The following is a 20,608-nucleotide window of genomic DNA, read 5'->3' as shown; positions in this document are numbered from 1 at the left end:
GTATAATATAAACTTAACTTTGTATGTTACTAATTAACCATCTACTAACGAGGTTTTTTGTATTAACCAGTTCATGGCGTGGATATAACATCCTAAAAGGTCGATCCAGTTCAAATAATTTGAACTACATAAAAGTAAAGGTTTGTAATTTTTTTCTTTCTCTATTATCATTGTTTATCAATATACTAACATATTACTTTTTATTGAATTATAGTGTAATAAACAACCAGGAAGCTATGAGTGTGGCTATTACATTATGCAATGGATGATTACCATTATAAGACTAGGTGTTAAAACTGGTTGGAAAGAGGTACTATATATGTTAAATCATTTTTATAATTCTTGAACATATATATATCTAAAAACTAATTTATGTCAACTTTGCAATGTAGTTATTCACAGAAGAAACACCAATGAATGAGGAAGGCATTTCATATGTTAGAGATTCTTGGTCCACATATTTCATTAATTTTTATAACTCTAGCATAGGTAAACAATAGTGGTTTTATTATATGTAATTTGATCACTTGTAAATGTACATTTTGATGATTTCAATTGATTACTATATTTCTGTATTTGTCTGGCTGGGTTTGATCATTATGCAGGTTATTAAAATATATGGTTTCTGCACAAAACAAAGTGAACTTTAAAAAAAAAACACTATTTACAAATGCGGTCATTTACCAAGACCGCATTTGTAAATAGTGATTTATGAATGCGGTTTTTACCAAGACCGCATTCATAAATCCTAAACCCCAAACCCACTCCCTCATTCAGAATAATATACAAATGCGGTTATTTTAGGTAACCGCATTTGTAAATGTGATTTATGAATGCGGTCCTATGACCGCATTTGTAAGTTTAAAATAGCCGCATTTGTTTTACATATTTGCACTAGTGTTCGTTGATAACTCCAATAAAGAGGTAGATCTCCTTGACATACACTCTTAGAAAAGATCATTAGAAAGTCATTTTTATTAATACTCATTTCTGCATATAAAACTCTGAAAAAGAAAATTAAAAATGAGCGTAAAGAAATTAATCTTTTATGCAAAAAGAAAACTTAAGTTTGATAAATATGCAGAACTTATTAGAACTAATCAAAGATTAAGAGAAGATAATCTATATATGAAAATGAAGCTTTAAACTCAAAATACTGATCTAGAAAGGATTAACAAAGAACTAGTCTCACTTAATGAAAAATTAGGTAAAACACCAAGTCAAATGCTTCATAAGAAAATTCTGAATGAGGAATTATATCAAATAAAAGAAAATGATGTTTATAAGAAAATTATATCAAATAATGACATAAACATGTTTGTAAAAAATTCAAGGAATTTTTTTTAAAGCAAGATTTAGGTATGAAAAGAAAAAAGCTAAAATTAAAAATGAATCTATTACTTCTACTAGAGTGTCTACAAATGAAATCTTTAATTGTGTTCTAAAAGGGGAAATGGAAGACAAACTAACAAAAAAATGATCCAAACAAATGTGGGTACCAAAAGATAGAATTTTTCTTACAAATATCCTAAATTCGAACAAAGACTTTTGTTCTGAAAAAAAAGGAATGAATACTTGCAAAATAATATTCACGCTACAAAATTTACCCATCTCTTCTATTGTTTTGGATATATTTATCTTAATCCAACATATTAAAAGTCCAAACTATTCTTTCCACATCCATTGTAGAGATACTTTTCTCAATTAAATAATATATCATATATATATATATATTCAAATCTTAAAACACATAATAAATTTAGTTACCACTTTTAAATTATTTCATATACTGACATTAACATATAAAATACCAATGATTACACTTCTCCTTACTTCCTCTTATTTTATTTATATAAAGAAATTGACGCGTCAGAGCATACACGACCAAGCAGACAAACACTGCAAAGACCACTCCTTCAAGGTTGATGATTGGGTGTGTGATAAGTGTCATATTTCAGTAATATTTCATATTAAAATACAAACACCTTTGAATATTTATTGATAAAATAACTATAATTTAACCTCTAATTTATGAATTTAAACCTTTTTACATATTTTGTGATTATAACATGAATAAGAAAAATTTATTCCCAAATTTGTGTTAATTTTAGGATTCTAGGGGAAAAAGGAGATGAAAGGGCTAAAGGAGAATATAAGATAAAAAGGGAAAGTTGGAATGCTCTAACACTTGCCCAAACTTGCCTAAGTCAGAAGCATTCGAGAGGAACTCGCCCAAGCGAGCTCAATATCACCTAGGCGAGACCACTCTAGATAGGTTGGGCCTTTTCTCATCCAACTCTCCAAGACGAGCCCAATCACGCCCAGGCGAGCCCAATCAAGCCCATGCGAGAAGTCACTTAGCCTAAGACCAACTAGGTTAAATCTAAGGTGTGATAAAAAATCCTAGAGGAGGTAGTCGTCAAGAAGAAACATCCTAGATCTTCTTTTCTTGCTTTCAATGCTTGTAATGGCCAACATGAGTGACTAATTCTACCCTTTGGGATTGTGAGTAATCTATTCAAACTTTTACGTATTGATATTTAAATATAATATTTTGTTCTTAATTGATGATTGGTATTGTCATTTTATTCGTTAGGCTTGTTTACCATGATTTTGATCCTTAAATTTGACTGAAAAGTAATTCTAAGTTTCTAACCTAAATGATAATGCTTAACATATTTAAATGTTAGGATTAGATTTGAAGCGTTAATTGTTATCAACATCTAATCGTAAGGATAAAAGATTTTTGTAAATAGACGAGAAATCGATATTTAGAAGACTCTCTTAATAATTTTATATGCGAGAAATCAATATACGCTCTTCACTTTGAAGACAAAGTGACTTGTCAAGTGGTAGATGATATTGTTAGGACACGACCCAATAGCATAAACAAGCCCAAACAATAGAAGAACCAACCTCAGTGGATGCAGGTTTAAATTCTATACGCAAGTGAGCTTTTGTTTAGGTCCAAAAACTATTTAACCTCAGAAACATCACCTATTTAGGTGATAGAGTTTTTCAATAATAAAACACAAGAAGGTTTTACCCTAGTTTATACTATTGTATCCTTTATACGTTAGCTCTCGTTACTTGTAGCAAAAACCTAATACACACTTTCTCTTAGTGATATATTATTTATTTATAACATGTATTCACATGCTTGAATTGTTCTTTCTGACTTGTGAGTTGAGATAGACAAAAGGTATATTAGATTAAATCATTAAATTATTAGATTTTAATTATTCAAGTTCATAAATACACCATTTTAAATATAAATTATTTTTATATATTTAAACTATTTGGAAAAATTAACCTACCAACTTTTCACAAACAAGTGAGTTATTGCAGTCAAGGTGACCCATTCTGTTTTTAACAATGTATACAAGCAAACCTACCTTATTTACCATCACTACAACAAAAATGTTAATTCTCCTCTTTAATTCATGTTGAAGCACACCCATAATTAGTTCATTATTATTTTTAGAATATTTGAGATATTAGCAATCAATGAATTCCATTCATCATGTAAAATCTATACAAACGGAAAAAAATAATAAAAAAATGTGAAGGAATATCTTCAAAGCAAATGGATAATTATCATGCAAACTAAATTCAAAATAGAAATGTGACAAATCTATTTTTAATATACTTTTTTAAATATATTTAATTAATTTTTTAAAACTTACAAAATTACGAGTTTCATGTCATATTTAGCAAAACTCTTTTCTTTTTCATCCGACTGTGTATTTTTTTTATAATTTTTAATACTTTCCTTCAAAAAATTTAAATAAGAGGAGATTTAATTATCTATTTTTATAATTTTCTTACTTTAAATAATAATAATAATAGGATAATAGAAAAATTGAGGCATGAGAGGAACTGGGCTAGTGTAATCTTGAGCATTCGTGTCAACGGACTCCAAATACAATTCCAATGTGGCAAAATGTTAGGAATAAAATATAAATACACACGCCAAGATATTATTATTTTATTATTATTATTATTAAAATTCAAATTTAATTTAAATATGCAAACAAGTACTTTATGAAAAAATATACTAAGATATTATCATATATAATAACTGTTGTCTGCTTCTTATAAATATTGTACTTCATATAATTTGTTTTAATTAAGAATATAAAATTCTGAACAAATATTCCATACAGTGAGTGTACAGAACTCTATGACAACTATTATATATACTAAATTAATTAATTTTAATAATAATCTTAAAATTAGTTAAATAATTATTTTTTTATTAAACACTGATTTTTTATACAGTGCTTAAAAATTAAATTATTTTTATTATTTATGTTTCCATTTTTTAATAAATCTCATATTTTACAGCAAAATATTTACATATATGTTTTTTTATGATAAAACGAAGAACAGCTTATTAATTTTGATGTGCTTGTCTTTCTTCCCTCCAATCATTTTCCTCTGTGTCTTGTTTTTCTTTCTTTTTTTTTTTCTCTCTCTCTCTCTCTGATTTTCCGGGAAAATTTCTCTTACTCTTACTCTCTGGTTTCCCGGCGACACAGGAGGAAGCAGAAGAGTAGAAGGAAGACATTTCTCTGCTTCTACGGAAGCTCTTCCCTTCGCTTCCTTCCCTTGCTCTTCTCAATTTCCGTGATCATCACAACTTTCTTCACTCCTCAATTTCAATCCTCCATGAATCCCCTCTAGCCCCTCCTCTCTTTCCTTCTCTTCCATAAGGTACTCTTATTTTTCGGTTTCTTGCTCTTTTTTTGTTTTTTTCCTTTTCAGTTTCCTAGTCTAATTCTTTGTTTTGTTTTGTTTTTTTCTGAATTCATGTTTATTCAAGTATTAGGGGTGTGTTAAAATTAGTTTTTTTCTTTGAAATTTTGTTTTTTGGAACTTGATCGGGTTTGCTGGCAAGTGGGTCTTCCTTGTTTTGGTGCATAAGCTTGAGCTGTTGATGAGTGATGAAGAGCGGTGTTCTTCGGTGTGGGGTTTCGGTGGTGTTGCTGTGTAATTTGAGTGTAACTGTGTGCTTAAAACTTTGCTTTGTGGCTTTTGGTGAAGTTGATTAATTTTCTTGGTTATGTTTAGTTTGGTGTTATTTTTTGTTAAGTTGACCATGCGGTCTTTCTTTCCCTGTTGTGAAATGCGTCATCTATTTAGTGTTCTTTTGTTTGGTTTTGTTTAGTCTCTCCTGTTTAAGTTTGTGCTGTATTGGTTATCGTCTATGAGTGAGTTTACTGTGGTTGCTTGTTTGTGCTTATTGTGCCGTTGGGAAGTACTTTAGCTGCTGGGTGTTCTATGGTTTGTTTTATTTAATCTATAAAACTTTCCTTCCTGTGATAGAATAGGTTTGTGCTTTTATGCATACAAAACATAAGCAATCTGTTTGGATTCTGGTTAAGTCCAAACTTGAATTTTTCTAATCATCATTCCTTCTATGTAATTATGATAATGATTAATCATATTAGAAAGAGCAGTGTCATGGTTGTAAACTGGGGAACTAGCTGGCTTGTTGAGACATATAATCACTTAAGTAGGTAGGTAAACTTATCTAGAACAATTTAGAAAAAAATAAATAAATAAAAAGAATTTTTTGGTAAATTAAAACTAACTTAAGCATAAATTGAAAATCAAGCTCTAAAGAAGTTAATAAGAGAAAAAATGCTGAGAAATAGCTTATATATAAGTTGATTTTAGTCTACGGATTTTTTTTTCCTTATTTTTTTCTCCCAGGATTGTTTCTCGAAAATTTATCCAAATGTACCCTTTTTCAACCAAAACCAGTGATAATCACCTGACCATATCAATATTATCTTGAGTTACTTAATAAAATGTCTGAACACCTTACCTTCAGCTCATAAAGGATGTCTTGGTTCAAAATTTAACTAGCATCTCGGAGGTATTGCATAATAGCATTTTATTCAGTGACCAAATTTTTATTTTTGTGCATAATCTTCCACTCTCACTTTCTGTTTTTACTATTTTCTGCTTTTTAAGCTGGATGCAGATTACCAGGATACGTTATTGTCAGAGACATTTACACCGGATGAAATTTTTTTGTTTGGTCCACAAACAACATTTGATTTTTAATTAGAATCATATTGTTTTGTTTTGAATTCCAAGGAGCCTGTTAACAGAGATGTTGCTAGATATATGTTATTTACTAAGTCAACTAGTTTGTTACTGAGATTAGTTTAAGTGTTTGTGCTCAATATTCACTATAAGTAAGAATATTACTCTTAGTTTCAAAGTGTCTGTGCTCAATTTCAAAATGGTTCCTTTGAGTTTTACTGTCTTGCTTAACCTCACTAACTGGGGAGTTATCTTTGTTAAAATCATGCTCGTTATTCTAAATGGGTGATTGAACAATTTGTGCAGCTCCCCTGTGGATTTTTCCTACTAAGTTGAATTCTGTTACATAATGAAACGGTTCAGAATGTCTATGTTATATCTGTTGAGTGTTAACATCGTGTTCTTTACTTTCTGTCTTTTCTAAATTGGTGATTGGGGCTCATAGGGCTGTTGGTACTGTGCTTTTGTCATAGTTGAATTCAGCATGTATATTGAAGCAGTGGATTCGGAATGTCATCAAAAAAGAAAAATTGGGTAGCTCACATGACACCCACCATTCACGACTTCTATAATGATGTGTGAGATATCATAAATTTCACCCTTGTCCCATTCTCCTAGCCTCAGACCCTTACTAGGCTGCTCATTTCTATATTATTGGTTTCATTCTGTGAACTTCATCCATCCAAATTAGATATAAAAGTTGTACTGATTAACACCATGTCATGTGTATAGTTGTTGGTTAATTCAACTTACTAGATATTGATATTGGTGTGATTGTAATCTTTGCTTTGAATATTATACAAATGATTGCATCTCACTCTCGTCTTTGTAGTCACTGAGACAAAGTCAAGAAAGGTATAAAAACTACAAGGAAATCTTTGTCTGTCATTAATGAGACTAAATTGTGATGCATACTTACTTGATTGTGGCAGTTTTTCGATTTATGGAACATTTTTCACACAATGTTTATGATGTCTTCAAGTAATTGATTCAAGATATCTGACTTTCTGAATTCTCTTTCTTTCTGTCACATTTTACAATATTCTTAGAAAGTGACTGAAAATGGACAAAAATTATGGGGATTCTTCACCAGCTCATGTTGCCGCAGGTTCTCCTCTTTTTCAGTAATACATAAAATTCTTCTATAGTAGTTATTTTCTTTTTGAGATTAGTTTGTGTGTTGTTTCTGTAGGTTCATCTGAGATTTCCTCACTGAATGCTCGGAAAAAAGTGGCAAGCAGTGCATGGGGAATACCACGAGCAACTGATGTGTTCCATGATTCAAGTGATATTAGCTTGTTTTCTAGTTCACTGCCTGTTCTTCCACATGAAAAGTGTAAGCATCAAATGATTTTCTGGTGTACAGATTGGAATCATTCAAAATATTTATTTATAATCTCCCCTTATTTTTCTCTTTCTTAATGTTGATATGCAGTAGATTTGACTGATTCTGAAAATTATGCCCAACCAGTTGATGATAACTTGCTAACATTAGAGAAAGTTCATAAAGAAGAAGAGGGACATGATCCTTTTGATGATTTTGAAACCAGTGGAATCGGGAACATGCTTCCTGATGATGAAGAGGAGCTTTTAGCTGGGATTATGGATGATTTTGACCTCAGTAAATTGCCCAACCAACTGGAGGATTTAGATGAAAATGATCTGTTTGTCAATGGAGGAGAATTTGAGATGGATTGTGAACCCCAAGAGAGCCTTAATATTGGCATGACCAAGATAACCATATCAGATGGAGTTGCTTCAAATGGTATTGGTCACTATGCTATCCCAAATGGTGTTGGTACTGTAGCTGGGGAGCATCCCTATGGAGAGCATCCATCAAGGACACTATTTGTTCGAAACATCAACAGTAACGTTGAGGACTCTGAATTACGAACACTATTTGAGGTATTGGACATTTGCCTAATGCTTCAACAGTGTTATACTTGCTTTTAAACTCAGTGCTTAATGTGTGGTAATCATTCTTTTGCTTCTTTAATTGCAAAATGCAAACCTAAGTATATGAATAAAGATAAATAATTGAGGTATTTACATCGAGTTGATCCTTCAATAGAATTATGTCTATATATAAAGACTGTGTTTGGCAATCTTGCTTTTGCATGTTGAATTATTGTTAGTTGGTTTATTTGCTCATAGGGAGATTTCTTGCTTAACCTTTTTAAAAATAATTTTCTAAGAAAACTACTTATATGGTTGTTTTAGCAGTAATTTTTTTGTTATGAAGTTAAAAAGTTTCCTATTATTCAACCTTTTAATCTGTTAGCTTCTTTAAATTTGTCAAGAGTAATGTTTTCCAATTATTTTGTTAAGCTTGAAATTTACTAAATATGAAGGTAGCAATTTTATAGTGACTAGACTTCTTTTTTTAATAGGACTAATGATGTTATTTGTGACATAAGACCTTGGCTGGGAAAGAATATGTAATTCTTCAGACATGTTCACAGAGGAGAAAGTATTTTATTCACTGAACTGATGATTACATAAAGTGTCTCTTTATAGAGCAGAGAAAACAAAGTAACAGAGTTACTGAAAACTAACAAACTACACTGCTGTCAGGTAGTGACAGGTGTAGCTAATTTCAATTATAACAGAAGCTTATTACGCTGTACTCTAACACCACTTAATGAAATATTTCCTATTCAGTTTCTTACATTCATTTTCCTTTTCTTTCCTTTTTGGTTTCTCTGATATCTATTAGTAGTATTGAAGTCTATTGATCTTTGCATTTTGGACGAAGTCATGGATTATTAGTGCAACTTTTGCTACAAAATTGGTTTGTAATCTTTTTTTCCTGCTGATTGATTATCAGTGTGAATGTCTCTGTCAATATAAAGTATTGTGTAAGAGGCAATTAATTGTTAGGCGGTGGGGGCACTATTCTTTACATGTTTAGCCTGAATTCTAAAAGAATAGTATATTTTAAGGTAATCTGTTGTAACATTTACTTTTACTAACAAAGAGGAAACTAATAATCACTTGATTATGGTATAATGAAACTGGAACAGCAAGAAAGAGAATGGTTAGAATGTAAAAATCTTAACAGAGCTGTGGATTTGGCCAGTTAGTGACTGGAAACCTCACATATGTGCCTGGGTTTGTGCATGGGATCTGGTTGTCCCCATTGTGCTCCTATTATTGCCCCCCACATCTCCAATCTCCAAAAGTTATATAAAAATGATAAACATCAAATGAATAGAGGTTATGGATTTCTACTCAAAAGATAAAGAGAGGTACAGGTGTATTTGAAAAGCCTTGATTTACCTTTTTGTACTTTATTGACTTTCTGATTGTTACCTAGTAGAATTGGTGTGACAAAATTCTAGTTGGAGCTTAAATAGAGTATGTTTTAGTTATCTATTCTGCCTTTTTGTACAAGTGGAAAAATCATTTTCAACCTTTTCTTATCTATTCTTATTGTTGATTTTTTTCCTTTTTATTTGATAGCAATATGGGGCTATCAGAACTTTGTACACAGCATGCAAACATAGAGGCTTTGTGATGATATCATACTACGACATTCGAGCTGCTCGTACGGCCATGCGTACTTTACAAAACAAACCCTTGAGACGTAGAAAACTTGATATTCATTTTTCAATTCCGAAGGTTTGATTTTTGTGGCATTACTTAATAGCTGTTATTTTTTTATGTTGCCTTTTTAGTTATTTCATCTTTCTTCTGGTTGTTTCAGGATAACCCTTCAGAAAAAGATATAAATCAAGGAACCCTTGTAGTGTTCAATTTAGACCCATCCGTCTCAAATGATGACCTTCGGCAAATATTTGGGGCTTATGGTGAGGTCAAGGAGGTAAAATTTGTTTATTTGTTCATCTCAAATGTATTTTCTTTTGTCACTACTTAATTTTTATCTAGTGCTTGGAGTAGTTGTAATTTTGTGTTAAAATTTCAGATCAGGGAAACACCGCATAAGAGGCACCATAAATTTATTGAATTTTATGACGTTAGAGCAGCAGAGGCAGCTCTTAAAGCATTAAATCGAAGGGACATTGCTGGGAAACGCATAAAACTTGAACCCAGTCGCCCTGGTGGAGCACGTAGAAAGTAAGTTGGATTTTATCCTTGTTTGGCATAACATATTTGCTGCATAAATAATTTTCTCCCTTGACCTGATTTATTGACATACTTGAAAGTTTTTGACAATAGAGGTATACGTATACCCAAGAATATCTATTGTATACATCCTTTAAAATTTTGTTATCCTAAAGTGATGTTATAAATATCCCATTTATATAAGTGAATTTCAATTTCAATACATGGATTTAATTCAGCTATTCTATTTTCTCTGATTTCCACACCTTTCATGTTGTCATGCCAATTTTCATTTTATCTGCACACTGAATGCAGTAATGTATTGGTGTCTATACACTAGTTACTCTGTAGGGAATCTTTAGGCTTCTAAGTCCTTGCAAATGTATAATTTGAATCTGGAAAGAAATAGATGTTAAGAAATAAAGTTATTATTTCTGCATTCAAAGTTTTGTACCAATCTGTTTTGAAATGTAATACACTTTTGGTGGATGTATGAGGTCTGTACAAGATAATTGCTTCTGTTGATCTTTATTCTCACCTTTATGTGGAACTCTAACTACATGTTTAGGACCCCCTTTTTGTGACTGTACAGTGTGCATGTAATTCTTGATCAATACATCATTCTTGTCAACACTTGAGGCTTTGGTCTTTTCAAGCTTTCATCTGTTTTGCCTTTTTTGTTTTTTTCCTGGCCATAATTTTGTTTGATATGGTTTTAGCTAATATTATTCTATATGTTCTTGTGCCACTGACAATGTTATTATCTATGTAATTAAACTTATAAGTAAAATAGTAACGCTTTTTCTCGTGTTAGCTTGATGCAACAACTGAGTCAGGAACTGGAACAAGATGAAGCCCGAACTTTTAGGCATCAAGTAGGTTCACCCTTGGCCAATTCTCCTCCTGGTAATGATATCTTAAATTCAATCATTTTTCACATTCCCATTCTACTTTATCATTTTAGCAAGGTATTCTCAGTTACTTGATAAAATTAGTTGTCAATTTTTTCTCAGGTACCTGGGCACAATTTGGTAGTCCGGTTGAACATAATTCATTAGGTTCTTTTAGCAAGTCCCCTGGTTTGGGTCATGCCAGTCCAATTAATACCAGCCATTTGTCTGGATTGGCTGCAATTCTTTCGCCACATGCAACAACCTCTCCCAAGATTGCGCCAATTGGCAAGGACCCTGGAAGAATTACAAATCAGCTGTTTTCAAACTCCGGATCAACACAAGGAGCAGCTTTTCAGCAGTCTATCTCCTTTCCTGAGAAAAATGTAAATGCAAGTCCTAGGCCTATATCTAATTTTGGTGAATCAAATTCAGGTGCATCAAGTATTGGAACACTGTCTGGTCCTCAATTTCTTTGGGGAAGTCCAACTCCTTACTCTGAGCATTCAAACACTTCATGGTCTTCATCTTCTGTGGGGCTTCCATTTACGTCTGGAGTCCAAAGGCAGGGTTTTCCTTATACTAGTCATCGAAGTCCTTTTCTTGGCTCCCATTCTCATCATCATGTTGGATCTGCTCCATCTGGCCTTCCACTTGATAGGCATTTTAGCTACTTCCCTGAATCACCTGAAGCTTCTCTCATGAGCCCTGTTGGGTTTGGGAATTTAAATCAGAGTGAAGGGAATTTTATGATGAACATGGGTGGTCATGCATCCATAGGAGCTGGTCTGTCAGGAAATACCGCTGAAATTAGTTCTCCTAATTTCAGAATGATGTCACTTCCTAGGCCTGGTTCCTTGTTCCTTGGAAATAGTTCGTATACTGGACAAGGAGCAGCTAACATTGATGGATTAGCTGGACGTGGACAAAGTAGACGACCTGACAATGCTGGGAACCAAATGGAAAGTAAGAAATTGTACCAGCTTGATCTTGACAAAATCGTCAGTGGTGAAGATGCAAGAACTACTTTAATGATTAAAAACATTCCTAACAAGTAAGAACAACTAAACTAGTATATCCTAGTATACCAACAATTTAACAAGGATGGTAATTGGTGAATTTCTTGATGACTTTGGGCTTTTCTGGTTGGTTTTAAGGTATACCTCAAAGATGTTGCTTGCTGCAATTGATGAGAATCACCGGGGTACTTATGACTTTCTGTACTTGCCAATTGACTTTAAGGTATACACATCCTACATATCTTTTTTATTAAGTTTGGGGAATTTCTCATCCCAGGATGACTTAATTCTTCTTAATGCCTATTTTTGCTTGCAGAATAAGTGTAATGTGGGTTATGCTTTTATCAACATGGTGTCTCCTTCACACATCATCCCCTTCTATAAGGTTTGAATTCTATACATTTTTACGTCTGAGGTATTCTGTTACTATTTTTAAATTCTCCTGTGGTTTCCAATTTCCTTCACTTAAAAGGTAAATTTGAATATAAGATTAAAAGTATTTTATTGATAAGTTCTGGTAATTTGCGAGTGTTGAAACATGTCCTGATCTGGAGAAGTATACTGTTAAGAAGTCTATCATGGAAATTTATGTAGGCCTTGAATGGGAAAAAGTGGGAGAAGTTCAACAGTGAGAAGGTTGCTTCACTGGCATATGCACGGATACAAGGAAAGGCTGCACTTGTGATGCATTTTCAGAATTCAAGCTTAATGAATGAGGACAAACGATGCCGGCCAATTCTTTTTCATTCAGAGGGCCAGGATACTAGTGACCAGGTAATGTGATTACTACCAATTGCAATTGCAAGATTACTGCATGAACACATTGGTTCTGAGCTTAGAAGTCATGCAAGTCTTAAAAATTATAAGTGGATTATTTGGAATTCATGATTATACATTTTCACCTTCAATTTTTAGTTACAGCAATTAGGATGAAGCATTAGACTAGGTCAAACATCAAGGGTTAATATAATTTTTGTTTCCTCCTGGACTAAATTATCACAATGTGCTTGTAAGCCTGACACAACTGTTTCTCAAATTTAACTTTAAGACAATAATATTAAGCTACTACAAAAGTGGGCAGACCTCAAGCTGCATGAACTCAACAACTGTTACCAAACCATAGGTTGTACATGGAACTTGAAGTGAAGGGGTTAATTTTCATATAAGAAGTTGTAGACTTATCTTGGAGAAGGGAATTTTATGTTGGCAAGTTGATGACTCCATATTGTTTGAAGCTTGAAGTTGTGCGTCCTACCAAGTTTCTACTGAAATTGTCAATCAGAGTTTATCGTTTTCTTATCAATTTTGAAGTATCAAGTTAGAGGTGAAAACTTAACTCTATGTATACACATGTTCACTTAACACTGTTTATATCCCGTGGATTTAGTATTGATGCTGAATGAAAGGAACGGTGTGGTGTGACCTTTGCTTCAACGGAGGAGCACTGAAATGAATAGAAATAAGGGGTGTGGTCCACAAGGGTGGGTTTCTCCTCTATAGTGGTAAGATTTGAAAGAAAAGCCAGGCTCACTTTGCTGGTTTAACGAAAATGCCCTTTCCTAACTCAGAAAACATTTGATTACAGCACGTGAAAATGCTGTTGTTGAGCCCACATAATCATTATGCTTCCACCATCATAATTGATTATATGGGTTAAAAGTGTAGAATAATCTATTATGATTAATCATAATTGATTATGCACTCATTCTGGATGCATGAGTAATACACTCATTACACAAAAAACAAACTACCATCTCTTTTCTGTCTCTTACACTTAATCCAAACAACCTCATTTGCTTTTCTATTTCTCTTTATTTTTTTTCCACTCCCTTACTGTCCATCCACTAATCCAAAAAGAGACTAAATGACATACCTGAGGGTTGTAGACTTAAACTGCACTAGTTCTGAATAGTGTATTATAAATTACATTGTCTATTTCACCTTTCGAGAGTTGTTTGATTGTGAAGTCAGATTTGAGCTATCGGTTCACTTTTCGGTTGAACATTAAACTGCTGAATTGTTTTATTATATTTTTCTTATTTGCCACATTAATTGATCAGTTATTTATTCCTTTAACTTAGATTTCGATGGTTTTGTCTGACAATTTCTTTCACTGCTTACCATCTAGGAACATTTTCTATCCAGCAATTTGAATATATGCATTCGTCAACCAGATGGATCCTATTCAGGTGACTTGTTGGAGAGCCCAAAGGGCAATTTGGATCTGAAGTTAGAGAAAGATTAACCATTTGTTAGACATATTGTTCCTAGCCACAATAAATGGGGTCTGGGAGTTCTAACTATTGCATTGGTGATCCTAAGGTGTACAAAGCTGATTCATAAAAAACAAAAAAAAAGCTGTATAAAGATGAAGGGAGCAACCCAGTTATCAGCGGGTGGAGACTTCGAATATGTCAATAATCATAAAAGATGCAGAGAGCAGCTTGTTGATGTGTAGAGAAACCATTGTTTTACAACCAGTGGAAAAGAATAACTTGGAGTGTATTGCTGAGTGGTTAGTTTCTAAAGCAGCATGCATGCCAGATTGTGCAGGATTGACTCTGTCTGGGATTTTGTTATTTTTTTTCTTCTTCTGTTAAGGCTCTTGTGGCCATTTGCTTATATGGCTAACGTGTATATGAAAAAAAAAACACTTTATGGGGAAATAGTCTGTATAGAATGGGAACAGGGAACTATCCTATTTATGAATGTTTGTCAATTGTAGCCAAAAGAATGTGAATGTCTGTAAAGATGTGAAGTTGTGAACTGGTTTCTTGCCATTGCATTTGTGCTTTTGAAATATTGGAGGCTCTGTAAAGCACTGTTCTACCAAACTCTATTATAAAACCGAGTCTTTCTCATTTATTAATGTCTCATAATTTCTACTTAGATATATGCATGTAAACCTTTGCAGTTGGGAAAAAGGTATTTTGGAATTATGAAAAAAAATGGATCGAGCAAAGCAAGGTTGCCTGATTGTATCTTTTCATGGCTTAAAATTATTGTTCCTTTTGATCAGTATGGATGGTTCGCCTTTGAGGAAAGGTCTTGAAGTTTGATAGTGTGTTTGAATATAGTGTACATCAATTTGTTTTCCTTTATCTGAGGCATCTTATGATAAAAAACTGTGAAGTCTCAGAAATACACCTGTGCTGGACCTAAAATGATGTTCAACAGAATTGAAAAGAAAAAATTTAGGGAAGAATCTTTGAAGTTTGCACCATGGACGATTCGACAGCTCACAAATTTTTAGTCATCCCTTACACTTTTAATTCAATAATAGGTTTTTAGAAACATAAATTTTAGGCACATTCTCCCTGCACCCAATGCTTTGTGATTGGCACCCAATCAGATTTGTGAAAAGACCATATTACCCTTAGGCAATTGCTTCCTGCACCCGATCAATTGTGATTGGCACCCGACACATTTTTTAAAATCCAAAAATTCCCTTGTCTTCTTCATTTATGAAAACATTGAATGGTGAGGAAGAAGAAGTTCATGAATGTGTGCAGCTTTGGTTTGAGCTGCAAAAGAGAAGGTTGTGCTTCGTTCATTGTTGCTAAGTTGAGTGTAAGCTTCGTTTGGCAAGTTAATGAGGTAAGTAATCCATTTTCGTTCGTCTTTGGTTATTTTCTCGAGCTCAGCTGGTCCCGGATATCGGAATCCGGAATTCAAATTTTCTGCCTACGGATATTAATATCCGGAAGTCAAAATTTTGTATACGGATAATAATATCCGGAACTAGGATTTGCCTACGGACGCTGATATCCGTAGTTCATATTTGCCTTACGGATGAAAATATCCGGAACTAGTATTTGCCTTACGGATGCAAATATCCGTAGTTCATAATATTGCCTTATGGATGAAAATATCCGGGACTAGTATTTGCCTTACGGATGAAAATATCCGTAGTTCATAATATTGCCTTACGGATATATATATCCGGAAGTTAACTGTTGATATTTTTTTGGTTATGGATTAATTTATCCGGAAGTGAAGTGTTCATTTTTTTCAGCAACCGAATGGATACAACAGAGTCATACATGGGAGTTTTAGGGGAGATTGATGTGTGGGATGGATTAGATGATGTTGATCTGGAGCAGTCAACAAGTTATAACGCATTAGATAATGAACACAGGGCACATGAATGTAGTGAGGCATTTTCTACAAATGAGGTATGGTCAATGTTGGGTTGTGAATGTTTTTTATATGAATTATTTTTAAATTTGGCATGATGATCAAGATGTTCTTTTAAATTTTTAAGAATGTTATTGTATGTATTTCGTGATCGAGATGAGCAGTTAGATTGGGCGAGAAGTGTTGGCTATAGTTATGGGTTTGTCATTGTTATATTAAGGTCAGATACATGGACGGGCCAACGAGGAAGGATGACCTATGTATTGTTAGGTTGTGAGAGAGGAGGTAAATACAGACGGTATAAAAAAGAAGTAGATGTCAGTCAAACTGGAAGTAGGAAGTGTGAGTGTCCTTTCAGATTGCGAGGCAAACCAGTCAAAGGTGGTCAAGGGTGGAAGGTTGAATTAATTTGTGGTTCTCACAATCATGACTTGGCAGAGACAATGGTGAGTCATCCCTATGCTGGAAGGTTAAGTATAGAGGAAAAGGTTATGGTTGAGGATATGAGTAAAACTGCGGTGAAGCCAAGAAATATTTTACTAACCATGAAAGAGAGAAATGAGAAGAATGTGACAACGATTAAGCAGGTTTATAATGCAATCACTGTTCACCGAAGATCACAACGAGGTCACAGAACAGAAATGCAACAACTGATGTTGTTACTAGAGCGAGACAGGTACGTGCATTGGTGTAGGTGCGATGAGGTCTCTAATATTGTGCAAGATATATTTTGGACACACCCAGATTCAGTAAAATTGGTGAACTCATTTAACATTGTCATATTAATGGATAGTACGTACAAGACGAACAAGTATAGGATGCCGTTACTTGAGGTTGTTGGGATTACGTCTACAGGTTTGACTTTCTCCGTTGCATTTTGTTTACTAGCAGCAGAAAAGGAAAATAATTTTTTTTGGGCCCTTGACAGACTTAAAGGGTTGTTTTTAAGAGTATTCATGCCCTAGGGTGGTGGTATGTGATAGAGATGTTGCCTTAATGAATGCAATTAGAATGGTGTTTCCTGAAGCTTATAATTTGCTATGTCGGTTTCACATTGATAAAAATGTGAAAGCAAAATGTAAAATGTTGGTGCATCCAAGAGAGGCATGGGATCAAGTAATGGAAGTGTGGGGATCTGTTGTGGATTGTGATATTGTTGAGGCCTTTGAAGATCGTGTCAATGCTCTTCGAGTTGTCTGTTCTCCTTGGCCTATATTTGTTGATTATGTGATGGATACATGGTTACGTCCACATAAAGAAAAATTTGTCAAGGCATGGATAGATAAGGTGATGCACTTAGGAAACACAACAAGTAACAGAGTTGAGGCGGCACACTGGAGCCTAAAGAGAGTTCTTCAGAATTCGATGGGGGATTTATGTTTCTGCTGGGATTCCATCAATAAGATGATTATTTTACAACATAATGCAATCAAAGATTCATTCCAAAAGAGTTTGCATGTGGTCGGACATCGGTTCAAGGTTACAGCTTACAAAAAATTGTTAGGTTTTGTGTCTAAATATGCTTTGAACCTTATTTCAGAAGAACTTGATAGGGTTAAATCAGTGGGGTTTGATAAAAGTAGGTGTGGATGTAGTCTTACATGTACTCATGGTCTTCCTTGTGCGTGTCAATTGGCTTCATTTGGTGTTGGTAGCATACCACTTAAATCAGTACATGTGATGTGGACTCGTTTAAGTTTTGAAGACATTGCTACTGAACAATCTTCATCTGAGTTGTCAATTGATAAAGAGTTTGAGGTCATCGCGAAGCGGTTTAAAGAGTTGGATGTTGCAGGTAAGGTTAACATCAAGAGTAAATTGCAGGATATTGCCTTTCCAGAGAAAACATCTATTTACGCACCAGATCATAAGGTGAAAACAAAAGGTGCTGTAAAGATGTCTCGTCCTACCAAATTCATGAGATCAACTAAGCGAATCCCTTCTTATTTTGAACATGTGGATTTCTTACACTCACAACATGATAGTTGTGCAAGCAAAAAATCTAATGAAGAAAGCTTACCAGAAATTGTACCAGCAAAATGTATTCCTTTCCTTCATCAGTTCCCTGTAGGGTATCATCCATATATTGTTGATGTTGTTGACGTTAGGGCTGATGGCCATTGTGGCTACCGTGCTGTTGCTGCCCAATTGGGAATGGGAGAGGAGTCATGAGCTGTTGTTCGAATGAATTTGTTAAAAGAACTAAGTGAATGGAGACAAGAATATGTTCAACTCTTTGGTGGTGATGATAGATATGAATACTTGAAGAACTCACTTCTAGTGGAACACATGTCTATGGTACCAACCACTAAAACCATTTCATTTTTACATTGCATTTCTTTATTTAACTTTGTTTGTCAATTGTACTTGCAGGCAGGAACAGATAAGTGGATGACAATTCCAGACATGGGATATGTTATTGCAAATCGGTATAATGTCATTCTTGTTTCTTTGTCCATGTTACAATCATTGAGTATTTTTCCTTTAAGAACCCAAGCACCAAGTAACTTCCGTCAACACCGAATCATTGCAATTGGACATGTCCACGGAAATCATTTTGTCCAGGTATAAACTAAACCAATCAAGATTGATGTGCTAAATCAAGATTTGTGTACCTTATATTTATTACCTTTATAGGTCAAGCTCAAAGATGGTTGTCCAATTCCACCTACGGATATATTGTGGGCATCACATCGTTATCCGGCGGCCCAAACTTGGTCAACATACTACACTAGCCGGATACAAGTTTATACCCAACTAATGTCCATTAGACGATATTTGTAATTATAACATTTGTAATAGCATAATTTAGATTTATGGATGTTTAGTACATTTGCAATTGTCCTACAATATTCACTGAAGTTTGTGAATACGGATAAAAATATATGTCTACGGATAAAAATATCCGTAAGTCACACTTTTGCCTATGGATAAAAATAACCGGAAGAGTCTGCTATGCCTACGGATAAACATATCCGTAAGTCACACTTTTGCCTACGGATAAAAAAATCCGGAAGTCACTGTTATGCCTACGGATAAAAAAATCCGGAAGTCACTGTTATGCCTACGGATAAAAAAATCCGGAAGTCACAGTTATGCCTACGGATAAAAAAATCCGGAAGTCACAATTATGCCTACGGATAAAAATATCCGTAAGTCATACTTTTGCCTACGGATAAATATATGCGTAAGCCAGTGATTTCTGTACTAATGATCATATTGAAACATATAAGGATCATATTGAAACATATAAAATAAAAGTAACGTGAAGCAAGAACCGATAAGGATCATATTGAAACATATAATTAAGGTTCAGATACATTGTCATGGATCAAAATATTACATAAAAAGAAATCGTAATACATCTGACATATTGAGAAATCCTAATCAATCATTCCTACGTGCATGTCTCCTGACATAAACAACTCTTTCATCAGTCGCTCCTCGTGCTAACGTAATGGCTGCTTGTATGCCTTCCCAAACAGGGCTGCCCTCCACGACATCGCCATGATCAAGTAATGGCTGCAATGTCTCTGTAATTCTACGACAAATACCCTACAAGCATGAATGACATACTATTAGAAAAAAACAATAGAAATTAATATCTTAACAAGGTTAGAAGCATACCAGAGCAGGATGTGACTCCTCATGATGACTTGGCACTGCTTCGTGATGACGTGCATCTGAGGGTACCGGTACAGGACGGTCATCCTCATCTGTATTAATCACATATGGATGTGATACAGATCTAAACCAACCCATGTACTCTTGAACGCAAGCGTCAGGATGACGTGCTATGGCATAGTCATGTATGACATAATCATTGAAATGTAACCATCGACGGTCCATTTCATTTGTATCCGGATGACCATGTCCAATTACAGATGGGTTGCGAGGGATGATCTGTGTATAGCCATACTGACGCAGAACACGTTCTGGCATGTGCAGCTGTGTCCAATTTCCAAGCCTCAAATAACCACAGAATAAGGAAATCCACTCGAATGGACGTTCTTCCCTGTGCTCGTTGTATGGACAAAACCGAATGGAAGCTGGTGTCAATGTATCCAACTGTGATCGTACAACAACAATTGAAGTACCTTTTCCAGCATCATACAGCCTGCACCGAGGTTGATCTTCAGAATACAATGCTTGCATACGTCTCATCCCTATAGACGGGAAATGCTCATAAATCCACCCCTGCAACAATGTTGCATAACCAGCTAGTTGCTTTGTATTTGCATAACTACAATCTCCTAGCTGTTCATACATGTGAGTTAGGGCAGCTGCTGCCCAAGAATATCCCCCGGTAAGCCTCAAATCAACAAAAAATCCAAGATAAAACACACTTACTGATGTAGCACTCTTGTCCGCAAAAATAGTGAAACCGACAAGGTGAAGTAAGTATGCTCTGGCAGCCACAGTCCACTGCCTCCTTGAGCA

At 34.3% G+C, this 20,608-nt stretch overlaps 1 protein-coding gene across 2 annotated transcripts; it reads left to right on the top strand.

Annotated features, from left to right (window-relative positions):
- The first annotated feature begins 4,383 nt into the window (after positions 1–4,383).
- LOC137831135 (protein MEI2-like 2) lies at positions 4,384–14,896 on the top strand. 2 transcript variants are annotated; one of them, XM_068638682.2, is made up of 13 exons: positions 4,384–4,716; positions 7,107–7,165; positions 7,250–7,393; positions 7,493–7,962; positions 9,520–9,678; positions 9,764–9,880; positions 9,983–10,134; positions 10,937–11,028; positions 11,136–12,066; positions 12,170–12,254; positions 12,348–12,416; positions 12,626–12,805; positions 14,160–14,896. In XM_068638682.2, the coding sequence occupies exons 2-13, from the start codon at positions 7,120–7,122 to the stop codon at positions 14,274–14,276; spliced, it is 2,562 nt and encodes an 853-aa protein (XP_068494783.1). In that variant the 5' UTR covers positions 4,384–4,716; positions 7,107–7,119; the 3' UTR covers positions 14,277–14,896. The 2 variants fall into 2 exon arrangements, with proteins under 2 accessions (XP_068494783.1, XP_090159329.1); XM_090303203.1 differs by having other exon boundaries at positions 4,394–4,716; positions 7,529–7,962.
- The last annotated feature ends 5,712 nt before the right edge of the window (positions 14,897–20,608 follow it).

Source organism: Phaseolus vulgaris, chromosome 6, assembly GCF_051622355.1.
Source record: "Phaseolus vulgaris cultivar YP4 chromosome 6, ASM5162235v1, whole genome shotgun sequence".
Classification (NCBI taxonomy): Eukaryota; Viridiplantae; Streptophyta; class Magnoliopsida; order Fabales; family Fabaceae; genus Phaseolus; species Phaseolus vulgaris.
Note: the sequence above shows the minus strand (reverse complement) of the source record. Positions and strands in the feature narration are given on the sequence as shown.